General features: G+C 41.7%; 2 protein-coding genes and 1 long non-coding RNA gene across 3 annotated transcripts in view; all 3 read left to right on the forward strand.

Annotated features, from left to right (window-relative positions):
* Positions 1 to 9311, forward strand: part of LOC134651513 (uncharacterized) — a 65606-nt gene extending 56295 nt beyond the window's left edge. Inside the window, exon 2 of the long non-coding RNA XR_010097119.1 lies at positions 8889 to 9311. This is a non-coding gene — a long non-coding RNA (uncharacterized LOC134651513). The remainder of the gene's footprint in view (positions 1 to 8888) is intronic.
* Positions 1 to 15212, forward strand: part of LOC134651698 (uncharacterized) — a 409485-nt gene that overhangs the window by 243117 nt on the left and 151156 nt on the right. The window lies entirely within an intron of this gene.
* On the forward strand, positions 11519 to 12922 carry LOC134651582 (uncharacterized). The gene is made up of 2 exons (XM_063506687.1): positions 11519 to 11926; positions 12574 to 12922. Exons 1-2 carry the CDS (start codon positions 11575 to 11577, stop codon positions 12648 to 12650), a joined length of 429 nt encoding a protein of 142 aa, XP_063362757.1. The 5' UTR covers positions 11519 to 11574; the 3' UTR covers positions 12651 to 12922.

Below are 15212 nucleotides of genomic sequence, written 5' to 3' on the forward strand. Positions count from 1 at the left end.
ATGTCCATAACTTTAACACTAGAAATAGAAATAAGCTTGCTATCAGAAAGTTTCGTGTCCGTAAAGTACAAAAGTCATTCGTTGGGCAATGCATTCATTTTTATAACAAGTTACCTGAGGATGCTTTAAGATTACCCTTTCCAGCTCTTAAGAATTACTTAAAAAAGTCATTGAAGTTAAAAGCTTATTACAGAGTCGAGGACTACTTGACAGACAAACATGCATGGTCCAAACCAGAAACTAACTAATAAAAAGTAGTAGCAATTAAAAACATTGTATTATGTATAGAGTTATAGGTGACACAGCTCAGGTAAGCAGGAAAGCACATCAAATATTATATGTTGGTAATTAATAATAATCAATCAGATTTATATAATATGTTTTCCCATTTCTTTTAATAACTTTATTTTCTTTTCCTTTTGTAAGAATTTGATATGTTTTCTGAAAGAGCTACGATTTTGTATGATTCCATGTACATATGTATATTTTCTAAATCAAATTTCTATTACACCTTATGTGTATAATTGCATGAATTCTATAGTAATTTAAATTGTATTTTTTCCCTTATTTTCTCGTAATGCATGTTAATTATAAGATGTAATTATTTTTGAAAAGATGTGTCCCGCCGAGTTTGTTGCCGGTCCCATATTGGGATACCCTCCTCCAATTGAGGGGGGATTTAAATCTTCTCGGGGCAGAGGTGTAGGGTTGGAGCCGGTCTACCTAGCTTTATTTGACGTTCATAAGCGCATTGTAATTATGCCTACTTGAATAAACTATCTTTTATCTTATCTTTATCTAACCATCTTCCAAGGATCGTAGCGTCATGAAACCGACGCGACCGCGTTTGACGACCGGTCTGGCCTAGTGGGTAGTGACCCTGCCTGTGAAGCCGCGGTCCTGGGTTCGAATCCCAGTAAGGGCATTTATTTGTGCGATGAGCACAGCTATTTGTTCCTGAGTCATGGTTGTTTTCTATGTATTTAAGTATTTGTATATTATACAGTGTGTGGCCTACAACACGGGCGAAAAATTAAAACGTAGATTCTACTCCTCAAACTAGACAATGTTTGTTCAGCGACTTTTAAAAATAACTTGTGGTTTGTATTTTAAAACACTTTAAAATTTATTCGAACACGCAATGTATTACGAAATTGATTATGCCTGTACGGTGACAGGACTGACGGGCAATGTCAATTAGACGGAATTTAAAGTACATTGAAAATATTATTTAGTTTGTTTGAAAAAGGGACAATTTTAAGACTACATAATTTCAAAAAGCTGTTGAACAAAAGTTTTATTGTTTGAGGAGTAGAATCTACGTTTTAATTATTTGCCCGTGTTGTAGGCCACACACTGTATATATCGTTGGCTAAGTACCCACAACACAAGCTTTCTTGAGCTTACCATGGGGCTTAGTCAATTTGTGTAATAATGTCCTATATTATTTATTTATTTATTTAGTTATGAAAATTGGCAGCTATATGTAGGTCTGATGACAATACAATAATATGGTACTGTCGAACTGATCTGATGATGGAGACAGGAGGTGGCCATAGGAACTCTGTGATGAAACAACGCAACCTAATTGTGTTAGGGGTTTATATAATTGTCTTGATGAGTATTAGTTGTCTGTCATAAGAAATGTACAGTCACCGATAAAAGCTTGTACCAAAAATTTTATAACCATCTATTCCTTTAATGATACGTGTCACAGTCACCCAGCCTTTTTATTCGCTCCTGGTACAGCCTCGAGCATAAAACGAGAACAACGCCGTTGGAATTCAATGCAAGAAAAGTTTGTGCGCACTAGACGGCTGCCTGTGACATTTGGCTTTGTTTCAGAATAAAATTACAACTGCTTTTTTTTGCACGCTTGCTTATTTTTTTAGTTACAGCAAAACGTATTTAAATTAACGACAGACTTGAAGTATGTGCAATTAAATCTACGATATTTTAATAGAAATAAGCCTAGAAAAAAAAGTAAGTAGCGTGTATTCCACTTGAATTGTTTAATAACTAGGTACAGGCAGTGTTGGCCGAACGTTAATCCCAATTACCATTAAAAATTAACCATTGAAAAGGTTAATTCGAATTAACCATTAACCATTGAAGGAAAATTAATTGTCAATTCGCAATAACATCAATTTGCATTAATATTAATTTATTTCGAACCATTAAAAATTAAAAAGAATTAATGGTTAATGCTTCACAAACCATTAAAAATTAAATCAATTTTTAATGACAATTAAAAATATTATTGATAATTATCAATTAACAAAAATATATCGTAATTTTATAAAGGCGCCCGTAATTTTTATCTAGCTAGTGGACCTCAGGTTTGGTGCAACATAGAAACACGCCGTTTGGTCATCCGACTCGTCTTGATGAGCACTTGGGAGACCAGTACCCCAAGATAGAGCTGATGCTGAACCCTGGGTGTACCTAGTGGAATTCAGGTTTGGTGCAACATACACACACGCCGTTTAGGCTATTCGACTCGTCACAATGAGCACTTGGGAGAGCAGTACCCAAGATGGAGCTGATGCTGAACCCTGGCTGTACCTAGTGGAACTCAGGTTTGGTGCAACATAGACACACGCCGTTTAGGCTATTCGACTCGTCACAATGAGCACTTGGGAGAGCAGTACCCAAGATGGAGCTGATGCTGAACCTTGGCTGTACCTAGTGGAACTCAGGTTTGGTGCAACATAGACAAACGCCGTTTTGGTCATCCGACTCGTCTTGGTGAGCACTTGGGAGAGCAGTACCCAAGATAGAGCTCATGCTGAACCCTGGCAGTACCTAATGGAACTCAGGTTTGGTGCAACATAGACAAACGCCGTTTTGGTCATCCGACTCGTCTTGATGAGCACTTGGAGAGCAGTACCCAAGGTAGAGCTGATGCTGAACCCTGGCAGTACCTAATGGAACTCAGGTTTGGTGCAACATAGACAAACGCCGTTTTAGTCATCCGACTCGTCTTGGTGAGCACTTAGGAGAGCAGTTTCCAAGATAGAGCTGATGCTGAACCCTGGCTGTACCTAGTGGAACTCAGGTTTGGTGAAACATAGACACACGCCGTTTAGGCTATTCGACTCGTCACAATGAGCACTTGGGAGAGCAGTACCCAAGATGGAGCTGATGCTGAACCTTGGCTGTACCTAGTGGAACTCAGGTTTGGTGCAACATAGACAAACGCCGTTTTGGTCATCCGACTCGTCTTGGTGAGCACTTGGGAGAGCAGTACCCAAGATAGAGCTGATGCTGAACCCTGGCAGTACCTAATGGAACTCAGGTTTGGTGCAACATAGACAAACGCCGTTTTGGTCATCCGACTCGTCTTGATGAGAACTTGGAGAGCAGTACCTAAGATAGAGTTAATGCTGAACCCTGGCAGTACCTAGTGGAACTCAGGTTTGGTGCAACATAGACACACGCCGTTTTGGTCATCCGACTCGTCTTGATGAGCACTTGGGAGAGCAGTACCCAAGATAGAGCTGATGCTGAACCCTGGCAGTACCTAATGGAACTCAGGTTTGGTGCAACATAGACACACGCCGTTTTGGTCATCCGACTCGTCTTGATGAGCACTTGGGAGAGCAGTACCCAAGATAGAGCTGATGCTGAACCCTGGCTGTACCTAGTGGAACTCAGGTTTGGTGCAACATAGACACCCGCCGTTTTGGTCATCCGACTTGTCTTGATGAGCACTTGGGAGACAAGTACCCAAGATAGAGCTGATGCTGAACCATGGGTGTACCTAGTGGAATTCAGGTTTGGTGCAACATACACACACGCCGTTTTGGTCATCCGACTCGTCTTGATGAGCACTTGGGAGAGCAGTACCCAAGATAGAGCTGATGCTGGACCCTGGCAGTACCTAGTGGAACTCAGGTTTGGTGCAACATAGACAAACGCCGTTTTGATCATCCGACTCGACTTGATGAGCACTTGGGAGAGCAGTACCCAAGATAGAGCTGATGCTGAACCCTGGCAGTACCTAATGGAACACAGGTTCGGTGCAACATAGACAAACGCCGTTTTGGTCATCCGACTCGTCTTGATGAGCACTTGGGAGACCAGTACCCAAGATAGAGCTGATGCTGAACGCTGGCTGTACCTAGTGGAACTCAGGTTTGGTGCAACATAGACACATGCCGTTTTGGTCATCCGACTCGTCTTGATGAGCACTTGGGAGAGCAGTACCCAAGATAGAGCTGATGCTGAACCCTGGCTGTACTTAGTGGAACTAAGGTTTGGTGCAACATAGACAAACGCCGTTTTGGTCATCCGACTCGTCTTGATGAGCACTTGGGAGAGCAGTACCCAAGATAGAGCTAATGCTGAACCCTGGCTGTACCTAGTGGAACTCAGGTTTGGTGCAACATAGACACACGCCGTTTTGGTCATCCGACTCGTCTTGATGAGCGCTTGGGAGACCGTACCCAAGATAGAGCTGATGCTGAACCCTGGCTATACCTAGTGGAACTCAGGTTTGGTGCAACATAGACACATGCCGTTTTAGTCATCCGACTCGTCTTGATGAGCACTTGGGAGAGCAGTACCCAAGATAGAGCTGATGCTGAACCCTGGCTGTACCTAGTGGAACTCAGGTTTGGTGCAACATAGACACACGTCGTTTTGGTCATCCGACTTGTCTTGATGAGCACTTGGGAGAGCAGTACCCAAGATAGAGCTGATGCTGAACCCTGGCAGTACCTAATGGACCTCAGGTTTGGTGCAACATAGACAAACGCCGTTTTGGTCATCCGACTCGTCTTGATGAGCACTTGGGAGAGCAGTATCCAAGATAGAGCTGATGCTGAACCCTGGCAGTACCTAATGGAACTCAGGTTTGGTGCAACATAGACAAACGCCGGTTTGGTCATCCGACTCGTCTTGATGAGCACTTGGGAGAGCAATACCCAAGATAGAGCTGATGCTGAACCCTAGCAATACCTAATGGAACTCAGGTTTGGTGCAACATAGACAAACGCCGTTTTGGTCATCCGACTCGTCTTGACTCGTACTGCTCTCCCAAGTGCTCATCAAGACGAGTCGGATGACCAAAACGGCGTTTGTTTATGTTGCACCAGACCTGAGTTCCATTAGGTACTGCCAGGGTTTAGCATCAGCTCTATCTTGGGCACTGCTCTCCCAAGTGCTCATCAAGACGAGTCGGATGACCAAAACGGCGTTTGTCTATGTTGCACCAAATCTGAGTTCCATTAGGTACTGCCAGGGTTCAGCATCAGCTGAATCTTGGGTACTGCTCTCCCAAGTGCTCATCAGTCGAGTCGGATGACCAAAACGGCGTGTGTGTATGTTGCACCAAACCTGAATTCCACTAGGTGCACCCATGGTTCAGCATCAGCTCTATTTTGGGTACTTGTCTCCCAAGTGCTCATCAAGACAAGTCGGATGACAAAAAGGGCGTGTGTCTATGTTGCACCAAACCTGAGTTCCACTAGGTACTGCCAGGGTTCAGCATCAGCTCTATCTTGGGTACTGCTCTCCCAAGTGCTCATCAAGACGAGTCGGATGACCAAAACGGCGTTTGTCTATGTTGCACCAGACCTGAGTTCCATTAGGTACTGCCAGGGTTTAGCATCAGCTCTATCTTGGGCACTGCTCTCCCAAGTGCTCATCAAGACGAGTCGGATGACCAAAACGGCGTTTGTCTATGTTGCACCAGACCTGAGTTCCATTAGGTACTGCCAGGGTTTAGCATCAGCTCTATCTTGGGCACTGCTCTCCCAAGTGCTCATCAAGACGAGTCGGATGACCAAACCGGCGTTTGTCTATGTTGCACCAAACCTGAGTTCCATTAGGTACTGCCAGGGTTCAGCATCAGCTCTAACTTGGATACTGCTCTCCCAAGTGCTCATCAAGACGAGTCGGATGACCAAAACGGCGTTTGTCTATGTTGCACCAAACCTGAGGTCCATTAGGTACTGCCAGGGTTTAGCATCAGCTCTATCTTGGGTACTGCTCTCCCAAGTGCTCATCAAGACGAGTCGGATGACCAAAACGGCGTTTGTCTATGTTGCACCAAACCTGAGTTCCATTAGGTACTGCCAGGGTTCAGCATCAGCTCTAACTTGGATACTGCTCTCCCAAGTGCTCATCAAGACGAGTCGGATGACCAAAACGGCGTTTGTCTATGTTGCACCAAACCTGAGGTCCATTAGGTACTGCCAGGGTTTAGCATCAGCTCTATCTTGGGTACTGCTCTCCCAAGTGCTCATCAAGACGAGTCGGATGACCAAAACGGCGTTTGTCTATGTTGCACCAAACCTGAGTTCCATTAGGTACTGCCAGGGTTCAGCATCAGCTCTATCTTGGGTACTGCTCTCCCAAGTGCTCATCAAGACGAGTCGGAGGACTAAAACGGCGTTTCTCTATGTTGCACCAAACCTGAGTTCCACTAGGTACTGCCAGGGTTCAGCATCAGATCTATCTTGGGTACTGCTCTCCCAAGTGCTCATCAAGACGAGTCGGATGACCAAAACGGCGTTTGTCTATGTTGCACCAAACCTGAGTTCCATTAGGTACTGCCAGGGTTCAGCATCAGCTCTATCTTGGGTACTGCTCTCCCAAGTGCTCATCAAGACGAGTCGGATGACTAAAACGGCGTTTGTCTATGTTGCACCAAACCTGAGTTCCACTAGGTACTGCCAGGGTTCAGCATCAGCTCTATCTTGGGTACTGCTCTCCCAAGTGCTCATCAAGACGAGTCGGATGACCAAAACGGTGTTTGTCTATGTTGCACCAGACCTGAGTTCCATTAGGTACTGCCAGGGTTTAGCATCAGCTCTATCTTGGGCATTGCTCTCCCAAGTGCTCATCAAGACGAGTCGGATGACCAAAACGGCGTGTGTCTATGTTGCACCAAACCTGAGTTCCACTAGGTACTGCCAGGGTTCAGCATCAGCTCTATCTTGGGTACTGCTCTCCCAAGTGCTCATCAAGACGAGTCGGATGACCAAAACGGCGTTTGTCTATGTTGCACCAAACCTGAGTTCCATTAGGTACTGCCAGGGTTCAGCATCAGCTCTATCTTGGATACTGCTCTCCCAAGTGCTCATCAAGACGAGTCGGATGACCAAAACGGCGTTTGTCTATGTTGCACCAAACCTGAGGTCCATTAGGTACTGCCAGGGTTCAGCATCAGCTCTATCTTGGGTACTGCTCTCCCAAGTGCTCATCAAGACGAGTCGGATGACCAAAACGGCGTTTGTCTATGTTGCACCAAACCTGAGTTCCATTAGGTACTGCCAGGGTTCAGCATCAGCTCTATCTTGGGTACTGCTCTCCCAAGTGCTCATCAAGACGAGTCGGATGACTAAAACGGCGTTTGTCTATGTTGCACCAAACCTGAGTTCCATTAGGTACTGCCAGGGTTCAGCATCAGCTCTATCTTGGGTACTGTTCTCCCAAGTGCTCATCAAGACGAGTCGGATGACCAAAACGGCGTGTGTCTATGTTGCACCAAACCTGAGTTCCACTAGGTACAGCCAAGGTTCAGCATCAGCTCCATCTTGGGTACTGCTCTCCCAAGTGCTCATTGTGACGAGTCGAATAGCCTAAACGGCGTGTGTCTATGTTGCACCAAACCTGAGTTCCAGTAGGTACCTACTGCCAGGTTTCAGGGTCATTTTGTTGTCTCATTTTAAAATATCACGACCTGATAATTCACTGAAGCTTGTATTCACATGCTTATTTTTAATTTTAATACCTAGCTCCAAGTTTCTAAGCAATAGTAACATTAATTATTAGTTTATGAAAAAATTGATTTAATTGCATTAAACGTTAATTTAGATTGACAATCAATGTAATTAAACGTCTCAAAATTCAATTCTAATTAACTTAATTTAAATTGATGCGTAATGCAATTGACTAATTGCGGATTTAATGGTTAATGGAAATGATTAATTGTTAATTAGAATTACACATTACGGCCAACACTGGGTACAGGTTTGTTTTAGATGAAAGCTCAAGATTGAAGGATATACGTTTTAAAATAATTTATGCAATCACGAATGAGCGGATGAAAGGTCAAACAAAAATAAAATTATAATGATAAAATATTAAACAAACTCGAGTGGAAATCACTTCGCCACCGGATAAAGTACTTTCGCAAAATTTTTGATTGCTAAGTGAGATACGAGTACCTACGATAATTATGAAAAGTGCCACCATTAGATGTTAAAAACTGGTACGTTTGCTGTCAATTTGTAGGTACTTGGTGTACAAATCCGTCTACCTCTCTGCCTCAACAATTGCATGCAAATCATTTTTCACCCAAAAATGAGTCAAGGCGCATGAGACCTTACGGATCAGGCCTTCGGATGGGATATCAACGAGCTTTTTCGCATAATGTCTACTGTAAACTCTATTTCTATCAAAAAGTTGCTATAACGTTGCGATACCAGCTGATTCGTTAAGTTCTATACTCTGTATACGTAGACTTTACACGCGCGTAGAAACAGCATGTGTTAGAGAAAGTCATACAGAGACAGTATGCAAATGGGTTCCAGTATAGCCCCGGTAATTCTGTCTACACCTAATCTAATTCTGTTGTGATATAAATCAATCCAGCGCGCGTGTAACTTTCTCTGTGTATGATATGTACGCTATATGAAGACGTCAGGCTAACCCTAATCTTCTTATTCCCGTATCACCATATGTCACGGCAGATATTGCTTCACGATATTACGCTGTGCCGATGCGATTTAGGTTCGGTGTTATGAGATCCGTTACATCGTAGTACATTTTTTCCTGCCATTTTTAGGGTTCCGTAGCCAAATGGCAAAAAACGGAACCCTTATAGATTCGTCATGTCTGTCTGTCTGTCCGTCTGTCTGTCCGTCCGTATGTCACAGCCACTTTTCTCCGAAACTATAAGAACTATACTGTTGAAACGTGGTAAGTAGATGTATTCTGTGAACCGCATTAAGATTTTCACACAAAAATAGAAAAAAAAACAATAAATTTTTGGGGTTCCCCATACTTCGAACTGAAACCCAAAAAATTTTTTTTTCATCAAACCCATACGTGTGGGGTATCTATGGATAGGTCTTCAAAAATGATATTGAGGTTTCTAATATCATTTTTTTCTAAACTGAATAGTTTGCGCGAGAGACACTTCCAAAATGGTAAAATGTGTGTCCCCCCCCCTGTAACTTCTAAAATAAGAGAATGATAAAACTAAAAAAAATATATGATGTACATTACCATATAAACTTCCACCGAAAATTGGTTTGAACGAGATCTAGTAAGTAGTTTTTTTTTTATACGTCATAAAACGCCTAAATACGGAACCCTTCATGGGCGAGTCCGACTCGCACTTGGCCGCTTTTTACTAGCTAAAGGAGTGTTTAAAGAACTAAATATTATCCTTAAGGAAGCCTGTATTGTCCGTCTGCCCGACATTTAAAATGCTGTACTGTTGTAATAGTACCTAACAGATAGGTGGATGAAATTGGTATCGACGAATTGCCTGACGGTAAGCAAATTATCGTCGCCCATGGACGCCCGCAACACCAGAGAGGGGTGGTAAATGCCTGTCTTTAAGATGGAAGTAGAGGAGATGCTCTTTTCTTATAGGCCCAAATCAATGCCACAAAAAACATATTCAAAATACAAAATCCTCAAATTAATACACGAGTCTGACCTGCACTTGGCTAAACTATTTATTAAGCTTTTATCGTATCTTTCATGTATATGTAGGTACCGCAGTGAGCATACATTATTAACGCCTTTTCCTCATGGGGCGCACTCGGCTCTAAATGCATTTGCAATGTTGCAAATGTTGCAGCATTTTCCACTGTTAAGCAACTAATTGGTTGAATTTATGTAACTACGAACAATTTTAAACAGAAACGGTTGTGTGCCAATGGGCACTTAAGTTCAAGAGCGCTAATTTTTAAAGGAAACAAAAGGTCAAAATAACGAATGTTTTTTTTTTAAGTATGTTTGAAAGTGCTTAATGACACGCATGCTCCTTTTGTATGAAGTTTGAGTTACATAGTCTACCTATTATATATTCTCCTGCAAATAATTGACCGAACGTTAGCGAACGTCTCCGTTTCGGCTTGAACAAAATGCTTTCGTATGTCCGGATATTTTCGTCTACAGGTCGCATTTCGCGTGAGTGAGATTTTGTGAGCGCGTTTTCAAAAGGTTTTCTTTGTCGAGTAAGTTTTCGGATTTTTGTCAAAATGGCGGATCCATGGGGGTTTGTGAGGCCTACAACTCAAGAGCCACTAGTAATAAAGTTGTATAGTCTGCTATTACCATATCCCTTAATTAAATGATCACGTATAATTTTATAGCACGCTTAATTTTACGAAGTAACTTCCTCCATCTTACCCTGTTGCCGTAGTATATCGTAGTACCGAAGGAAAGAAGACTTTTACAGTGACACGACAATTTACGCCAACGGTGCTGCAGATATGATATATCTAGACGCCCTAAATTACACACATTACAGTAATTTTAGGCAGTCAATTTGTACCTAGTTTCTATAAAGAACAAATCTCGTCAATGTTTGTGACCCACGCTGGCCATGACTTAAATTATTTCCAAACTTTTGATTTGTGAAGTAGGTATCTTCAGTTTCCAGTCCATAAACCGGCCGGCCGGGCAGGCGCTATCTCACGCCCGATAGAGTTAACCCTAATAAAATCCTAACCATGAATTTTATTCACTTACTGTAAATCTTTGACATAGGTCCGGGTTGAACGATGCGTGTACGTTCAATTCAAACTGTTCAGGACAAGTCTGAACATAGCTTATAAAATATTGTATGTTTAACCTTAGTGTTAATATTTGTTGCTTGCAACATTTTAGGATAAGTTTGTCTGTGGCGCGCTGTCAGCGCTCTCTTCATTCTGTGCCATAACTGATGTAGTAGCTTTTAAAAATTAGCTTTCAATAAAAGTTGATTATTATACTTAAATCTAATCGCAGTTTGATTCATACATGCGATTTTGGTCCTTCGCGGTTTAAAAAAAGTTTAGAATCAGTGGTTCGGTGGTTATACTACGAGCTTCGCTTGCTGGCAGGGCGAACGTGACTTGCTATATCTTGTCGCCGCCCGCCGCAACCTCGTCCAACCCATAGCTTGGACGAAGCTATCATTGTGATTTTGGTTGATATTATCCCGAAATCGTTTATTTCCGTGCTGCAACGATCATTGCGAAAGTTCCCGTTCGTCGGCACAAAGGAATTTTTGTGCAAGTACCGGCAGATTTGTATGAGCGGTACATCGAGAACATTTTGACAGATTGTCAACTCAGGTGGGACTAGATTGTAAGGTTGGTAGTACGGAACGTCGTCATCGGTGCGTGTGTGGCTGCCTTTTCAGAGTTGGCGGTAAAAGTGACAAGTGGCTGTCACAGTGACGTCTGTCAATCGGAATTTTCTTCACGGTGTGTGCAACTGCATAACATACTGTTATTATACTTTTCAACTGCAATTTTTAACAAGTTTCTTGTACCAAAGTGCGGGTTTGTGCTTAAATAGTGTTTCCAGTTATATTGAGCGTTTGTTTTATGAAATACGGCAATGGCGGAGCTCAAGAAGTTAAAAATTATGCGCGGCCAAGTTAAGGCGTCTATGACTCGCATCGAGCAGTTTGTCAACGACCCCAATAGTTTAAATTCCGCCTCGTTGGAGTCCTTGGAGGCTCGTAAGGAAAAACTAGCCTCGTCCCTCAAAGATTATGAGGCAATCCAACTTGATATATTGAACCTTGATGACAAGGACATAGAGGATGCAGGTGACTTTGAGAACCGCTACTTTAGCACGATAGCTAAGATTAATGAGACTCTCAGGTCTCTACGAGGGTCAGATACAGTTCAAGCTGCTGGAGTTTCTTCTTCGAAGTTGCCACATGTTGACATACCAGTGTACAACGGTAAGGACTTTACCCTATTCAAACCCTTTTATGAAATGTTCATAGCAGTGATTGATAAGAACAAAACATTATCAGATGTACAGAAGTTGTTTTACTTAAGAAAGTTTTTGTCTGATGAAGCGCTATCTGTCATTGTAAATTTGCCTTTAGTCAATGCCTCATATCCAGAGGCATTAGAGCTATTAAAAAAGCGTTATGACAATAAGTCCAGGCTTATCATAAGCCATATACATGTTATCTTAGACATCCCATGCATGGCTAAGGGAACTGCGGCCTCTATAAGGTCATTTGTATCACAAGTGCAGCAGCAGCTGCATGCACTTAAAAACTTAAAGGAACCTGTTGATAAATGGGATATGTTGCTCATTTCAATATTATCCAGAAAGCTAGATCAATATACTAGCCGGGCTTTCCATTTAGAGAGAGACCCACAAGTTCTTCCAACAATGTCGGAGTTTATTGAATTTTTAGAAAGGCGTGCTATGGCGCTAGAGGATAGTTTGCCTCAAAAGATTACTCTAAATGAGAATGTAGGTACTCTTAAATTCAAATCTTACCCCAAGGTTGCTAATGTTGTAGCATCATTACCTGGTTGTAAATTTTGTACTAAACCTGGCCATGCAATCTATAATTGTGTAAAATTTCAGGAAGCCTCCGTCGAGGACCGCTTGGCTTTTGTGCAAGAGAAGAAGCTGTGTACAGTTTGTATAAACTCTCACGCTGATAAACCTTGTAAGTACAAGTTTAAATGTAAAATATGTAAAGGTCATCATAATACCCTTTTGCATACTGAGGATGAGTCAGATGCCAAGCAATCAGCGGCAGCATCTATTGTTTTGACATGTGTCAAGAAAGCATCTTATAAAAAAGTATTACCTACAGTAAAGGTTAAGATAGTTGATAAATTTGGCCGGGATGTTTATTGCCGTGCATTGCTTGACACCGCCTCAAGTGAATCTTTTGCCACAACTTCTCTTGTAGAAAGGCTAGGTATTGCCACTGAGGCCGAATGTGTAAATATAATTGGGGTCAATAAACAGACCTCCACTATGGATAGGTCAGTAATTATTCCTGTGGAGTCTTGTCAATATGAAGATGTTAAGTTTAATGTTGACTGTCATGTTGTTGATGATGTAACGGCACATTTGCCACCACAATATATTGATTGTTCAAATCTGAAATTTCCAAGTCATGTCAAACTTTCTGACGAAAACTTTAATGCGCCATCAGAAATTTCATTGCTATTAGCAAGCGATATTTATTTTGAATCATTATTAAATGATTGTATCAAATTGCCTGAGGGGCTTGTCTTGCAAAGCACCTTATTTGGCTATGTTGTCGGTGGCAAGATAAACCAATCTGGCAATATCTCAAACACTGCTTTAGTAACAAATTTTGCTATTAGCGACAGTACAAAATTAGAAAATGTTATGAGTCAATTTTGGCTAGCCGAAAAGGTGCCAGAACCCCAACAAAAGGTTTCTGATGAATATGAAAAGGCTGAAAAAATATTTCAGGAAGACTCCTGACCAGACGTTACTCTGAATAATAACAAATTTCAGGTAGACATTCCGTTAAAACACCCCTTAGGTGAGCTAAATTTGGGTAACTCCTTTTCGGCTGCCTTACAAAGATTTTACTCGATAGAGAGAAAATTTATGAAAAATGTAGAGTTGCTAGAGCAGTATAAAAAATTTATTGATGAATATGTTGAAATGGGACATGCTAGGGAGGTCAATATTAACTCTTATGACATGTTGAATGGACCAGTAAGCTTTCTAGCGCATCATCCTGTTTTCAACGAGGCCAGCAAAAGCACAAAGCTTCGTGTTGTGATGGACGGAAGCATGAAATCCAAAAATAAGCTGTCTGTCAATGATGTCATGCTGAATGGACCTGTGGTGCAGGGTGAGCTTTTTGACATATTAATTTTGTTTCGGACCTATTTATTCACATTGATATGTGATGTTCAAAAAATGTTTAGGTGCATTTTTGTCAGCCCTGAACACAGATGCCTTCAAAATATCCTCTGGCGGGACAGTCCTAGCCAGCCAATCCGCTGCCTTCAGCTTCAGACAGTTACATATGGCCTAAAGAGCTCTACATTTCTAGCTACTCGGTGTTTGATAGAGCTTGTAAAATTATTTGGACATGATTACCCGCTTGCGTCTCAAGCCATTTTAAATAATACATATGTAGATGATGTCATAGCTGGTTCAGATGATATTAATGATCTTTACCAACTTAAAAAAGAGTTGATTGAGTTATTTAAATTAGGTAATTTTAAATTACATAAATGGTGCTCTAGCTACCCAGCTGTTTTGGACGATTTGCCAGAAAATTTGAAGTATTTTGAGCAAATAAATCTAGATTCAAGTAATGTGATTAAAACTTTAGGTCTGAAGTACGATATTACCTCAGACACCTTAACATTTGAGTGTCCCCCCTATGATGAGGATAGCAATCATACTAAAAGAACAGTTCTTTCATTTATTGGAAAATGTTATGATCCGTTAGGTCTCATAGCTCCTATCATAGTTTCAGCAAAAATATTTATGCAGGTTTTGTGGTCTATGCCCTTGGGCTGGGACACAGCTTTACCAGATGCCGAACTTAAGGCATGGAAAACATTTCTTGCTAATTTAAAAATGATGGGTAGAGTCTCTTTGCCTAGGTTAGTGCATAGTCACGAATGTGAGTTGGTAGAGTTAGTGGGTTATGCAGATGCGTCTTTCAAAGCTTTCGGTTGCTGCATTTATGTAAGAATTTTTAAATCGGACGGAAGTGTAGAGTCGAGTTTGCTTCCCCACTGGCTAAAAGCCTTACTATACCGCAACTGGAACTTAACAGCGCTCTACTATTGGCACAGCTGGCATCTAGAGTCAGCGAAAAGCTAAAAGCTAGATTTGCGCATAATACATATTTATACAGTGACTCACAAATAGTTTTGTGTTGGCTCAAGGCTACAAAAACAAAGGTCAATACTTATGTTAATAATAGGGTGAAGAAAATTCTAGAACTCACAAATCAGGATCAGTGGTCCTATGTAAAGTCATGTGACAATCCCGCGGATTTGGTTTCCCGCGGAGTGGAGCCCCAAAGCTTGCAAGGAAAGCAATTGTGGTGGCACGGCCCTGAATATTTGTCACACAGGGATTATTTGCACCCTGCATTTGATAACAAGGCTCTCAGTCAGGACTTACATGATAAGCATTTTGATGTTAATATTAACGAAGGTTTATCTTGCAATGTTAGTCAGCGGGATGATTCATTCACGCACCTCTTT

Source organism: Cydia amplana, chromosome 10 (assembly GCF_948474715.1).
Source record: "Cydia amplana chromosome 10, ilCydAmpl1.1, whole genome shotgun sequence".
Taxonomy (NCBI): Eukaryota; Metazoa; Arthropoda; class Insecta; order Lepidoptera; family Tortricidae; genus Cydia; species Cydia amplana.

Excerpts from the sequence above, each read along its gene's own strand:
- LOC134651582 (XM_063506687.1), top strand. The coding sequence starts at position 11,575 with ATGGCGGAGCTCAAGAAGTTAAAAATTATGCGCGGCCAAGTTAAGGCG. Across the intron at positions 11,927-12,573 it reads TGACATACCAGTGTACAACG|GAAGCCTCCGTCGAGGACCG; the intron begins GTAAGGACTTTA and ends GTAAAATTTCAG.